This window comes from Pseudophryne corroboree, chromosome 3, assembly GCF_028390025.1.
Source record: "Pseudophryne corroboree isolate aPseCor3 chromosome 3, aPseCor3.hap2, whole genome shotgun sequence".
In the NCBI taxonomy this organism is placed as follows: Eukaryota; Metazoa; Chordata; class Amphibia; order Anura; family Myobatrachidae; genus Pseudophryne; species Pseudophryne corroboree.
In genome coordinates this window covers 681572364-681585923 of record NC_086446.1, presented here as the reverse complement: position 1 = coordinate 681585923, position 13560 = coordinate 681572364, and the positions used below count along the sequence as shown (strand labels likewise).

Genomic DNA, 13560 nt, shown 5'->3' with positions numbered 1-13560 from the left:
TGCGGATCCTGTCTATACCCCATGGTCCTTTTGGAGCCCCCAGCATCCTCTAGGACAAAGGAGAAATAAATCAATCAATGCAGAAATAACCAACTTTACAAAGTTTCAACTATACTCCTTGCAAATCCTGGATCCCTCTTTACGGAAACCTGCACCCAGCCTGGGTGATTTCAGTTTCTTTGAACCAGCTACCCTGAAGTTAATGACTAAACCTTTAATACAAGTTGCCTTACATAAAAAGAGCTACGAACAACATGACAAATATATGTGGACATGTTATAGAGTTTTATAAGAAAAGCCAACATATTATTTATCACTGTGGGAAAGTTTTTTTTTTTGTAATTCACATCAGAACACTTGTCAGTAAGCTTTCTGAAGCACATTGAAGTCGGCCACTTTTGGCTCATATCTTCTGCTCTTAAATGCACAAGAACATTAAGTACAATGTCAATGTCTGTCCTGTACGGCTGTGTTATAGGTAAATCCCACCAATGTCTGGAATCATTCAGGAGGCAAGCACAACCATTCTTTCCACAAGGTAGTCATTCAACTAAAACAGAGGTTCTCAAACTCAGTCCTCGGGGGCCCACACAGTGCATGTTTCGCAGGTCTCCTAACAGAATCGCAAGTGAAATAATTAGCTCCACCTGTGGACCTTTTAAAATGTGTCAGTGAGTAATTAATACACCTGTGCACCTGCTGGGTTACCTGCAAAACATGCACTGTGTGGGCTCCCGAGGACCGAGTTTGAGAACCTCTGAACTAAAGCCTTATGGCTGGTGGTGGGAAATGCCGTCACTGGTGTTACATAAAATCCCTTGATTGAATAGAGACTGAAAAGGCCACAACATATGGACAACATCAGAGTGAAGCTCATGAAACTATTGGGTAACACATGTTCTTTGTGGATGGTCATCCTGAAACACAACCCTTCCATGACTCAAGTAAAGCACCATGCGGTGAATATGCATACTCCATGCCATTAAGCAGCATGTAGCAGCCACTTCCAAAGAAAAGACCAGGTCAGATAAATGCATTCCACAACATTGTGAACACACCACTGGAAAAAGGCACTCAGACTTATAGGGTTCAACAGGTTGTGCCACACATGTGCTTTTCCTTTGGCAAAAACTGATGCCAGCCATAATAAGCAGGCTATAGATTGCAACCTACTGTATGATATCCTGCTCTGTAGAGTTCTCGTCAGACCTTAATTGTTGGTACTGATTGCTTGTGTCACTGTTTGAAATGTACAGTCCAATGTACAATGATCTGCTGTTGCTCACCTGTTCTTTCTTGTGTTAATACTCATATACCATAATCTTAAAGAAAGCGTTCTCCTTAGAAATTCTTGTGGACATCACCTTACATACCACCACTTGAGAAACATTATCAAGATGAGCAGACTTATTGCCTGATTCAGAGATAGATGCTAATGAAGCTGTAAGTGCAATTTTCTCCACAATGCAACTGCTGCTATCAGCAACTGAAGCTACCACCCAGAAATGAAAGAGACGCCCACTGGAGCTATCGCAACTCAACTGCGTATACATATGCAGCCTACACGCAAGAACAAGGAACATCAGGATTAAGGGTAGCCCTGTGGATACGCAGACTGGACATGGCAGTGGTGACGCAGGTGCCATGTTTTGTATGTAAGAGGTCGCAGTTGAAGGCAGATACACTGCCCAAAAAATGGACATGACATGCATTGTTGCTGCCACTTATATCCCATTTCCAATACAGTCGTGGGTCTGACCTGGTATTTGAACTGGGGTAAGACCTGATACATGACCCATTTTCTACTGTGGCGCGACCCGAGCGCCGTTTACACTGCACCCAGGTGCAGTGTCTTGTGGCCGGCACTTGGAGATGTAATTTCCAAGTGTTGGGAAACCGGCATATCGGGACCCCCAGGGTGTGGCCTCGCTCCCGTTAGGCAACGACCCCAATTGGAAGCTGCCCACCATCGTGCTGGCGGCAAGCCCAGAACTCCGGAAGCTGCTGGGCTGCCTCCAGCCTCCGGAACACCCCTTTCCCAGCTGCTGTCTGCAAAGGAAAGACAGTAGCGCTAACAGTCTGCCCCATACCCCCAACCACGGGTGTAGTACGGTTTGCCGGCGGTCGGGGTCCCGGCAACCAGCATACCGCGCCGGAATCCCAACCGCCGGCATACCAATAGCTGGGCGAGCGCAAATAAGCCCCTTGCGGGCTCGCTGCGCTCGCCACGCTGCAGGCACGGTGGCGCGCTACTCCAACAGGAAGAAAAGTTGTCGGTATGCCGGCGGTCGGGATTCCGGCGCCGTTATGGTGGTCGCCGGGAGCCCGGCCGCCGGCAACTTAAAGACCACCCCCAAACCACACTTGGGACACTGCGATCAAGGAGGTATGGGCTCTAGGCATGCTGTAAACACGTCCCAGGACGGATGAGCGGGTAACCTGAATACAATGCATTCTTACCCTTTTTTTTTTAAAGAGCCATTTTCCACTACCGAAAAACCCAGGTTGATGCGCACCTCAGTGCAATAACCCTGTTTTTTTTTAAGCTAGTGGAAAAAGGATATTAGTGACCAATGATCAGTTAACAACTCAAAATGGTTTCAAATCACTATGTGATTAAGGGCCTAATTCAGAGTTGATTGCAGCAGCAAATTTGTTAGCAGTTGGGCAAAACCATGTGCACTGCAGGGTGGACAGATATAACATTTGTAGAGAGAGTTAGATTTCAGTTTGAACACACCCCACCCAAATCTAACTTGCAGTGTAAAAATAAAGTAGCCAGTATTTACCCTGCACAGGAACAAAAAATAACCCATCCAAATCTAACTCTCTCTGCAAATGTTATATCTGCCCTCCCCCCCCCCTGCAGTGCACATGGTTTTGACCAACTGCTAACAAATTTGCTGCTGCGATCAACTCTGAATTACCTCCTAAGTCCTTATTGTGAGCGGGAATGCAGCGGCACCTTAATATATGCACAACGTGATCGCAGCACATGCAGTCTGCCAATAATCACTCAGTAGCGCGGAACATCAGCATTGTGTACACCTCTGAACCAGGCCCTTAGCCGCTGAAGCTCCTGTCAAACGCGATCACCCCTCTTTCAGAATCACTGAAGTTTTCCCTAAGCAGCCATGCTCGCCATAACTAAAGTCAAACAGGTCAGTCCAGCATTTCCATTCATAGTCCTGTCCGGAGTGTTACTTTCTTAATTAGCTTGCGATTCATACGCACGCCGTACCTCATCTGCCCAAGTGTATTTTTATTTTTCAACTACATGTATATTTGTGATTATTACTCATATAAGGCAACTTGTATTTTCATATTATCGGCCTTCAAGCTAAGAAACAAATTTACTATTATTTTCACTAACACAATAATAAAAGATTACACGTGATAATAGGGACTGCTGTAAAAATAAATTTAGTGTGACGATCTATACTTACATTATGATGTCATAGCTCTGATCCTCTAAGCCAGCAGATTTGAGATCTTCAATATATCCGTTCACAAAATTAATATTAGGCTGCTGGTAATGAAACCTCTTCATATGGTAGTCAGTGTACTTTTGAGATAATTCCACCTAAACAAAATGTCAGTGGCTTGCAGTTAGAAGGGTGGCTGGATGTGAATATACTTATATTCAATTCCAAGTTATTATGAAAAAATCCACATGGTGCTTTCAGGTGTTGTGTTACTGGAAAGTAATCCACAATACATCCTTTTTAAATAAAAACTATTTCTTAAAAGGGAAAAATATCCTTCTGTAAGTATAGATTATTTGAATTTAACTAAACATAGGGGAACAAGGCATTCTAAATGAAGGACTTTTGTGAACCACAAAATGGTGTTTATTAAGAGGATTGGAAGATGCCAAAATGCTAGCTCACGGAAAGATGAAGCATCCATATCGTACAGTATGGCAGAGTCATGCAATAGTGGGCCCCGCCTTGTTCTGCAGACGATCCAGGGTTGTGTAGTTAGATTCAGATGTGCATGCATTACATAAGGGCTGGGTGAAGGCTAATCTGCCCGTAACAAGTGTGGAACTTCTGATACAACTTCATATTTTATTCAACTGGCTTTATGGATCCAGGTGGAATGATTAAGTAAATGAAATAATGGGAGTACTGGAAACAATAGATCCAAAGATCTGCTTGGTGGTTATCGGAGGTTATTCAGACCTGATCGTTCCTCTGCGAATTTGCAGAGATCTGCGATCAGATAGCCGCCGCCCAGAGTGAAAACACGCCCCATGCAAGTCTGTGTACGGCTTGTGAGAATCTCAGCGATCGCTAGTCAGCTGCAAATTCATTCGCAACTCACTATCAAATGATTTTTCCAGACTGCGCAGTCTGTGCGTAGCCCAGGACCTACTCCTACAGTGCGACAGAATCAGGCTGATCGGGGCCAGAGCGGACGTCACACACCCTCCCTGAAAAAACTTAGCCATGCCTGTATTTTTCCTGACACTCCCAGAAAATGGCCAGTTACCACCCACAAATGCCAGCTTCCTGTCAATCAACTTGCGTACGCCTATTGATCAAAAAAGTCGCTGGATTTTTTCGCTGTGTGGCCTTGCGCATGCGTACTACGATCCGTAAGCATGCAATCGATAATCGGCCGGATACCGAATTCGCACAACAGCGATCAGGTCTGAATAACACCCACCATTGCTATCCATTCCAAAACTGCTGGACTGGTATACAGAAAATTCAGTAACCTGGATGGACTGGCCTGTCCAACCTCTGGGACGAACTGAATTGATGGATATGTTCTAGATCACAGGTTCTCAAACTCGGTCCGCAGGACCCCACACAGTGCATGTTTTGCAGGTCTCCTCACAGGATCGCAAGTGAAATCATTAGCTCCACCTGTGGACCTTTTAAAATGTGTCAGTAAGTAATTAATACACCTGTGCACTTGCTGGGTTACCTGCAAAACATGCACTGTGTGGGGTCCTGAGGACCAGAGTTTGAGAACCACTGTTCTAGACCGACTTGACTTTCTTTAGTGTAGCAGTTGGTCACTGTACTTAAAGCGAAATGGCAAAATATATCGCCTGCAGTTGTCCAGGAACTTGTAGACAGTTTGCAGGGTGTCTGCAGTAATCACTCTATGTGGTGGACCTACAAAGTACTGACATCAATAAAATCTTATTGACTTACTTGCGGTCAATGTCAAATCACTTTTGTCTACATTATTATTATTATTTATTACCAGTTATTTATATAGCACACACATATTCTGCAAATGCTTTACAGAGAGAACATGTGGCCATTCACATAAGTCCCTGCCCCAGTGGATTTTACAATCTATAACCCTTACCATATCATACCTCCCAACATGACCTTCTCCAGGAGGGACAGAATACTCTGGTCCTGGACTTCACTCTTAATTTATGATAGCCATCACATGTGGTGAAGCACCTTTTGTATCCTCTAACCTGATCAGAACAGATATGGGCAATAATAAATTAAGAGAAAAGTCCATAAGTAGAGCATTTTGTACCTCCTGTTGAGGGTCATGTTGGGAGGTATGCCATACAGTATGTACACGCAATCACAATAACGCTATGGTTAATTTCTTTGAGAGACAATTACGCTACAGGTATATTTTTGGAATGTGGGAAGAAAACCAGAGTACCCGGAGGAAACCCACGCAAGCACGGGGTAAATATACAAAATCCACACATAGTGGAAATTGAACACATGACCTCAGTGCTTTGAGACAATAATGCTAGCCATTACACCGTCCGTACTGCCCCAATAAATATTATATATATTTATAAACACACATCAAGGTATGGTGACTCTTTTTTTCTTCATTTTATAATATTCTTTTGGTTTATACTGTATACTTGATTTTTTAGATGTGTTTTATACAGACCATGCTTTGTTATTGGAGGCTGCAGTCATACTTGTGACAGACCTCACTATTGTCGTGTTGGAGTATAAGAAAATACCTGCTCAATCGTCATGTCTACTCCTGTGACGAATCCTTTAGGTCCAACGAGTCTGCTCAACATGAAACAGTCCCTCCCACTCCCACTACCAAGATCTAGGATCCTGCAGCTCTCCAGACATTCCGGTACCACAAGTCCACAGCCATAGTACCTGATCAGAAAGGACAAGAGGGTTTACAAACTTTCAAGCATTATGATTATTAATAAAAAATAAATAAATAGGATTTTAATTACCTACCGGTAAATCCTTTTCTCATAGTCCATAGAGGATACTCTATGGGGTATAGACGGGTCCACTAGGAGCCACGGGCACTTTAAGAATTTGATAGTGTGGGCTGGCTCCTCCCTCTATGCCCCTCCTACCAGACTCAGTCTAGGAAACTGTGCCCGAGGAGACGGACATACTTTGAGAGAAGGATAGATAAGGAAAAGTGGAAAGATTCCGAACCAGCACAACACAACACACACACACACACACACACACACACACACACACACACACACACACACACACACACACACACACACACACACACACACACACACACACACACACACACACACCAAGAGGAAAGCCAAGCTAACCAAACTTGAAACAGGAACAGCAACGGCTGAACCAACATTACTTAACCAAGTAACAGTGCAGGAAAAACGAAGCACCGGGCGGGCACCCAGTTTCCTCTACTGATTACGAGAAAAGGATTTACCGGTAGGTAATTAAAATCCTATTTTCTCTTATGTCCTAGGGGATACTGGGGTTCCATTTAGTACCATGGGGATGTACCAAAGCTCCCAAACCAGGTGGGAGAGTGCTGAGGTTCCTGCAGAACTGATTGACCAAACTGAAGGTCCTCAGAGGCCAAAGTATTGTACTTGTAGAATTTAGCAAACGTGTTCGAACCTGATCAAGTAGCTGCTCGGCAGAGCTGTAAAGCCGAGACACCCCGGGCAGCCGCCCAGGAATAACCCACTGACCTAGTAGAGTGGGCCTGAACAGATTTTGGACATGGCAAACCTGCCGTGGAATAAGCATGCTGGATAGTAAGCCTGATCCAGCGTGCAATTGTCTGCTATGAAGCAGGACACCCAATTTTATTGGGATCATAAAGAAAAAACGGCGAGTCAGATTTTTGTGTGACGAGCTGTTCGCTTTACATACACCTTTAAAGCCCTCACAACATCCAAAGACTTTGAAGTAGCAGAGGTGTTGGTAACAACCGGGACCACGATAGGTTGGTTGATGTGAAACGCAGACACCACTTTAGGAAAAAATTGCTGACGAATCCCGAGTTCAGCTCTGTCCTCATGGAAAATCAAGTAGGCCCCCAGCTCCGACACGCGCCTTGCCGAAGCCAAGGCTAACTGCGTGACGGACTTCCACGTAAGAAATTTTACGTCTACCGCCTGTAACGGTTCAAACAAGTCCGATTGGAGGAATGTCAGAACCAAGATCCCAAGGCGCCGTGGGAGGCACAGAGGGAGGTTGGATGTGAAGAACACCTTTCAAGAACGTCTGGACCTAAGGAAGAAAAGCCAATTGTTTCTGAAAGAAAATAGATAAGGCCGAAATCTGAACTTTTATGGAGCCTAGGCGTAGGCCCACATCAACTCCTGACTGCAGAAAAAGCAGGAAACGTCCCAGATGAAATTACACTGTAGAATATTGTCTGCTCTCACACCAAGAGACATATTTCTTCCAGATACGATGTTAATGTTTTGACGTTACCCCTTTCCTGGCTTGGATCATAGTCAGGATAACCTTGTCAGGAATCCCTCTCCTGGCTAGAATCAGCCATTCAACTTCCATGCCGTCAAACGTAGCTGTGGCAAGTCTTGATAGACAAACAGGCCCCGTTGCAGAAGATCCTCTCGAAGAGGCAGAGGCCACAGATCTTCGATTAGCATCTCGAAAAGATCCGCATACCAGGCCCTTCGCGGCCAGTCCGGAGCAATGAGAATTGCTTGAACTCTTTCCCTTTTTATTCTTTTGAGAACTCTTGGGATCAGAGGAATGGGAGGAAACATTTACACCAGCTGGTAGACCCATGGAGTTGTCAAGGCGCCGACCGCTACAGCTTGTGGGTCCCTCGACCTGGAACAATAGTGCTTGAGCTTCTTGTTGAGTCGAGAGGCCATCATGTCGATTTGTGAATAACCCCACCGACGTGTCAGCCACTGGAACACCTCCAGGTGGAGGCCCCATTCCCCCGGGTGCATGTCGGGTCTGCTGAAGAAGTCTGCTTCCCAGTTGTCTACTCCCGGGATGAAGATCACCGACAATGCCACAACGTGTTTGTAGCCACCACAGGAGAGAGAACCTGGCTTTTGGCGACAGACGAATCCGCTGATGCATGTGAAGATGCAATCCGGACCATTTGTCTAACAGATCCAGCTGGAAGGCCCTCGCATGAAACCTTCCGTACTGAATTGCTTCGTAAGAAGCCACCATTTCCCCAGAAGGCGGATGCACAGATGTACTGAGATTCAGGTCCGCTTCAAGACGGCCCCAACCATTGACTGGATCACCATTGCTTTTTCCAAAGAAAGAAACACTCTCTGAGACTCTGTGTTCAGTATCATTCACAGGAAATGAAGCTTCTGCGTTGGTTCTAGGTGAGATTTTGGTAGGTTTAGAATCCACCCATGATCCAGGAGTAATCTGGTCGTGAGACCAATGTTTTCCAACAACTGCTCCCTGAATGCAGCCTTTATCAGAAGATCGTCCAGTTAAGGAATTATGTTTACTCCCTGTTTGCGGAGTAACATCATCATCTCTGCCATCACTTAGGTGAACACCCTCGGTGCCATGGAGAGACCAAATGGCAGAAACTGGTAGTAACAGTCCAGCAGTGCAAACCGTAGATAAACCTGATGAGGCGGACAGATCGAAATGTGAAGATACGCATCATTGACATCCAGACACTAGGAATTCCTCCTCTTCCAGACCTGAGATTACCGCTCTCAGACTCCATCTTGAACTTGAACACTCTTAAGTATGGGTTCAATGACTTGAGATTCAGAATCGGTCTTACCGAACCATCCGGTTTCAGAACTACAAACAAGCTGGCATAGTATCCCTTGTTTTGTAGATGAGGTGGAACTGGAACAATGACCTGGGTCTGTAACAGTTTAATAGCTTCTTGTAAGGTTACTCTTGCTTCTTGTGAAACTGGTAAGCCTGATTTGAAGAATCTGTGAGGTGGGAGATCCTGGAACTGTAGCCCTGGGATATAAGGTCTATGACCCAGGGATCCTGGCAAGGCCTTGTCCAGGTGTGACTGAAGAATTGTAGCCGGCCTCCCACCTGCCTGTCTCCCAGGCATCGCGGTCCACCGTCATGTGGAATGTTTTGAGGAGGCAGAGTCTGAGCTCTGTTCCTGTGAACCAGCAGTCACTGGATTACGTGGTTTACCTCTTGCACCTCCGGCAGCGGTAGAAGAACCTCTGGCCTTGCCCCTAAACTTGGCAGACCGAAAGGACTGTAAATTGGGTCCTGAGTAGGCCTTCCTGGCTGGCGCAGTAGCACGCGAGATCCACTTCTCAAATTCATCGCCAAATGAGCCTCACCTGTGAAATGCAGGCCTTCCACGCCTTTCTTGGAGTCCGCATCAGCAGTCCACTGACGTAGCCATAACCCCCTGCGTGCCAACACTGCCATAGTTGTAGTGCGCGCATTAAGGAAACCTATCTCCTTAATGGCTTCCATCATAAAGTTCACTGAGTCTTGTATGTGCTGCAGGGTTAACACAATTTCCTCTTGAGGTAAGGTGTCTAACCCCTCAATTAAATTACCATACCATTTAGCAATGGCTCGAGTAATCCACCCACATGCTATAGTGGGCCACCCCTACAGCTGTATACAAAGATTTGAGTGTAGTCTCAATCTTACGATCAGCTGTATCCTTTAGTGAGGCTGCACCAGGAACAGGTAGTACTATTTTACGCGAGAGCCTGGAGACTGATGTATTCACTATCGGTGGATTTTCCAATTTTTTCATATCCTCAGGAGGAAAAGGAAAAAAGATAATAATAACCGCTTAGGAATTCAAAATTTCTTATCTGGATTAACCCAAGGTTCTTCAAACAGGGTATTGAGTTCCTTTGATACAGGAAAAGTACCCTACCCTACCCTACCTCTATGTCCACCTCACCTTCCTCCATTTCTGACCTTCATTATCAGAGACAGAATACAGGATATGGGCCAAAGTACGTTTTTGCAGACAAATGGTAAAGGAGTGAGACGCTGGTCTGAGTACTGAGTCCTTTTGCATATACTGTCCATAGACTGTCTTAAGTATTGCGTCTCTTTCTCATTATGAGATAATTTAGTAGAAATGGTGGAAATCATACCCCTACTGGAGTCCAGCCATGCTGTCTCCGCCCCACTAGCCTGGGAAGGGATACTACGCTGAGTACACACTAGTGAACCCCCTGGAGAAGAGGAACACTGTGCCTTACATGAAACACACTCTTTGCCGGACATACTGCAGCAGTGACAGCAAACACACAGGAAAAGGTTAAAAGCACAATTAACCCACAAAGAGCCCTTCCAGAGAGACACAGAGAGAGGATAGAACCAGCACACGGCGCTTTTATTGCTAAAGCCGAGCTTAGCCAGGTCGCAGACTAAGTACCTAGATTAGGGATTTAGGGGGTCATTCCGAGTTGATCGTTAGCTGCCGTTGTTCGCAGCGCAGCGATCAGGCAAAAAAAAAATACGGCATTTCTGCGCATGTGTATGCATCATTGCGACGCAGGCACGTCGTACGGGTACAATGAGTATCATGGGTTTGCACAGAGTCTAACGAATATTCCAGTCGCACGGCCGAACGCAAGAAGATTGACATGAAGTGGGCGTTTCTGGGTGGCAACTGACCGTTTTCAGGGAGTGCTTAGAAAAATGTAGGCGTGTCTGGAAAAACGCATGCGTGGCTGGGCGAATGCTGGGCGGGTGTGTGACGTCAAAAGCCGTCCCTCCGTCGTTAGAATCAACGCACATGAAGAGTAACTACAGGGCTGGTCTTGTTTTGCACAAAATTATTTTGCAGGCGCTCTGCTGCACATGCGTTCGCACTTCTGCAAAGCAAAAATACACTCCCCAGTGGGCGGCGACTATGCGTTTGCACGGCTGCTAAAAACTGCTAGTGAGCAACTCGGAATGACCCCCTTAGTGCACTAGTATAACACTCCCCCCTGACATGACCCCCTGTTACCGCTGAGGTAATCTGGAGGCTCTCCGGAGGAGTTGCGCGTCCCTGTACTCAGAGTCTGTGTAGCTGCAGTAGGGTAAAATGGCGCCTGTGAGCTGCTGAATCCACTAGTGAATAGTGAAGCCCCGCCCCTTCAATGGCGCGCAGTCTTCCCACTCTTCTTTTTACTGGCTTTGTGTGTCTCAGTGCATAAAATGGAGTAAGCCTGTATTGCCAGTCTGGGTACTGTGTACACTACAGTGTACTAAATCTGGAGACTCATTCCACACCGTGTAGAAGCCGTAATGGCCGGTAACCCGCTAACCATGACGCCGGCTTAGTACTCACCAATCAGGCTGATGCCATCCAGTCCTGCCTGAAAATAACAAACTTTAAAAATAAATGCAGAAACTCTTCAGGAGCTTCCAGAGATGTGACCGGCTCCTTCGGGCACATTTTCTAAACTGAGTCTAGTAGGAGGGGCACAGAGGGAGGAGCCAGCACACGTTATCAAACTTCTATAGTGCCCATGGCTCCAAGTGGATCAGTCTATATCCCATGGTACTAAATGGATTCCCAGTATCCCCTAGGATGTAAGAGAAAAGTAGATACAGCCGAGAGCGTGGGGCTCCCCATTTATGCTACTCTTGGAAACGTGGTGAAAGGCACAAGGGCCTGATTCAGATGTGGATGGAGGTGCACCCTGCGCCACAAAGTACCACTTATCGATACTTTGCACACGCGTATGACTGGTTCTACGCTTGCGCGAATGGGTCCTCCAACATATGGCGCAGTCTGGCGGGGAGGGGGCAGCGACGGCCTTGGTTTCGTTCAGGGGGAGAGAACCGATCAGGGATCTCCATGGTTGCACAGAAATTTCCTTGCCTCTGTGACGGGCGGCGTGCCTCCTACTGCATGAACATACAGCGCTATCACTGTTGAAGCACCAGTGATAGCACCTCCAGCCACATCTGAAGTAGGCCCACAATTATCACCTTGCCCCTACAGAGGAATGGCCCTACATACTGCCCAGGTTTACTTTTGCACGCCATACCGAGAAGAGATCTCTTCATGAACTTCATTCAGTGCATCTCGGATGTATTTTGGTATTGGCTTGGAGGGGGTGACACACGCATTGGTTTTCAGATCTTTTGAACTCTTTAAATGTTTCCCATAGTATTCCTGATAAAGTAACAATAAAAAAACAAGTGCTTCAAGATACATGTATCAAATGCACATATAGAATAGGGAGTGATCAGATTATAATATGAAGCAGTAGTGTGTCACAATATTATGCAGTACAATTCTGTAATGGACATTTCCACTATTACATACGTTTTATTTTAGTTATAGAATGGTGCATATTAAAGGATATATTTAAGCTGTAAATTGGTCTTTGCTGAAGGACAAAAGTGCAATATATGTTAAATTTACTTATGCAGAACCTAACTTGCAATTTCCACAAATCACAGAACAATGAGGTAGATGTATTAAACGTCGATATTGGGGAGAAGTGGTACCAGTGCACATTATGTGCACGGATACCAGTTCTCCCTCATGTATTAGAGATGGGGGACAGCCGCGGGCATATAGAGGAGATCAGCGCTACAGTAGCGCTGCAGCAGGATGTCACACAGCCGCGCCGCTCATGGCAGCTTCCACCCGGCTCCAGCAAGTGAGGTTACGCTTGCTGGAGCCAGGTGGACACTGCCGTGAGGTTGGGCGACTGTGTGACATCATCCTGCAGCGCAACTGTAGCGCTGATCTCCTCCGTCTGCCGGCGGCTGTCCCCACTGGTCTCCCCGTGGCTTCCCCCCTCCCCCTCTCCTCCTCTGGGTCCCTCATCTCAATTCGACTTGAAAAAGTCGAATTAAGATGAGATTTGAATAGGGGTTGTTGGATCCATTCCGACAAATGCATGTCGGAATGGATCCTACGCTAATTGAATATACCCCTCTGAGTCTGATTCATAGTTGGATGCATATCCAATATTTACACAGTTGAGCAATTATCGCTGGTCTGTGCATACGTCTAACTTGCACTGCGAATGTGCCATAATGGTCAGGAGATGGCAGAGAGGATTTATTTACAAAGTGAGTGACAGTCAGGAACCGCAACGAGGAAGTGGTGACTCAAATGCAGGCCTGGAGTCACTGTTTTGGGGGTGTTTGAGGCTGTGACTGTGATCCCGGACGCAGTTGCAATGTCTCCGACGTCTCTCTTCCTGCAGCCATGCTGCACATCCATAAGGCTAAACAGGACATCAATAATGGACAGATATGAAACGGATGCTGCATCTTTGTACGCAGCCTCTGGGACTTGCAAAGCCGCTGGTGGGCATCTACGTACAAATCCAGGTGGCAGCAACATTAGCATATTTTTGCACAACCACTGTGTCCAATTTGC

The 13560-nt window shown here is 46.2% G+C and overlaps 1 protein-coding gene across 4 annotated transcripts in view; it reads right to left on the bottom strand.

The window, feature by feature from the left end:
- Positions 1 to 13560, bottom strand: part of LOC135056585 (arsenite methyltransferase-like) — a 354731-nt gene that overhangs the window by 47609 nt on the left and 293562 nt on the right. For all 4 annotated transcript variants that reach the window (XM_063961942.1, XM_063961941.1, XM_063961940.1 and 1 more), the window contains 3 exons: positions 12209 to 12336; positions 5966 to 6116; positions 3447 to 3583 (listed from right to left, as the gene is read on the bottom strand). In XM_063961942.1, the coding sequence (XP_063818012.1) occupies positions 3447 to 3583; positions 5966 to 6116; positions 12209 to 12336 (416 nt within the window). The remainder of the gene's footprint in view (positions 1 to 3446; positions 3584 to 5965; positions 6117 to 12208; positions 12337 to 13560) is intronic.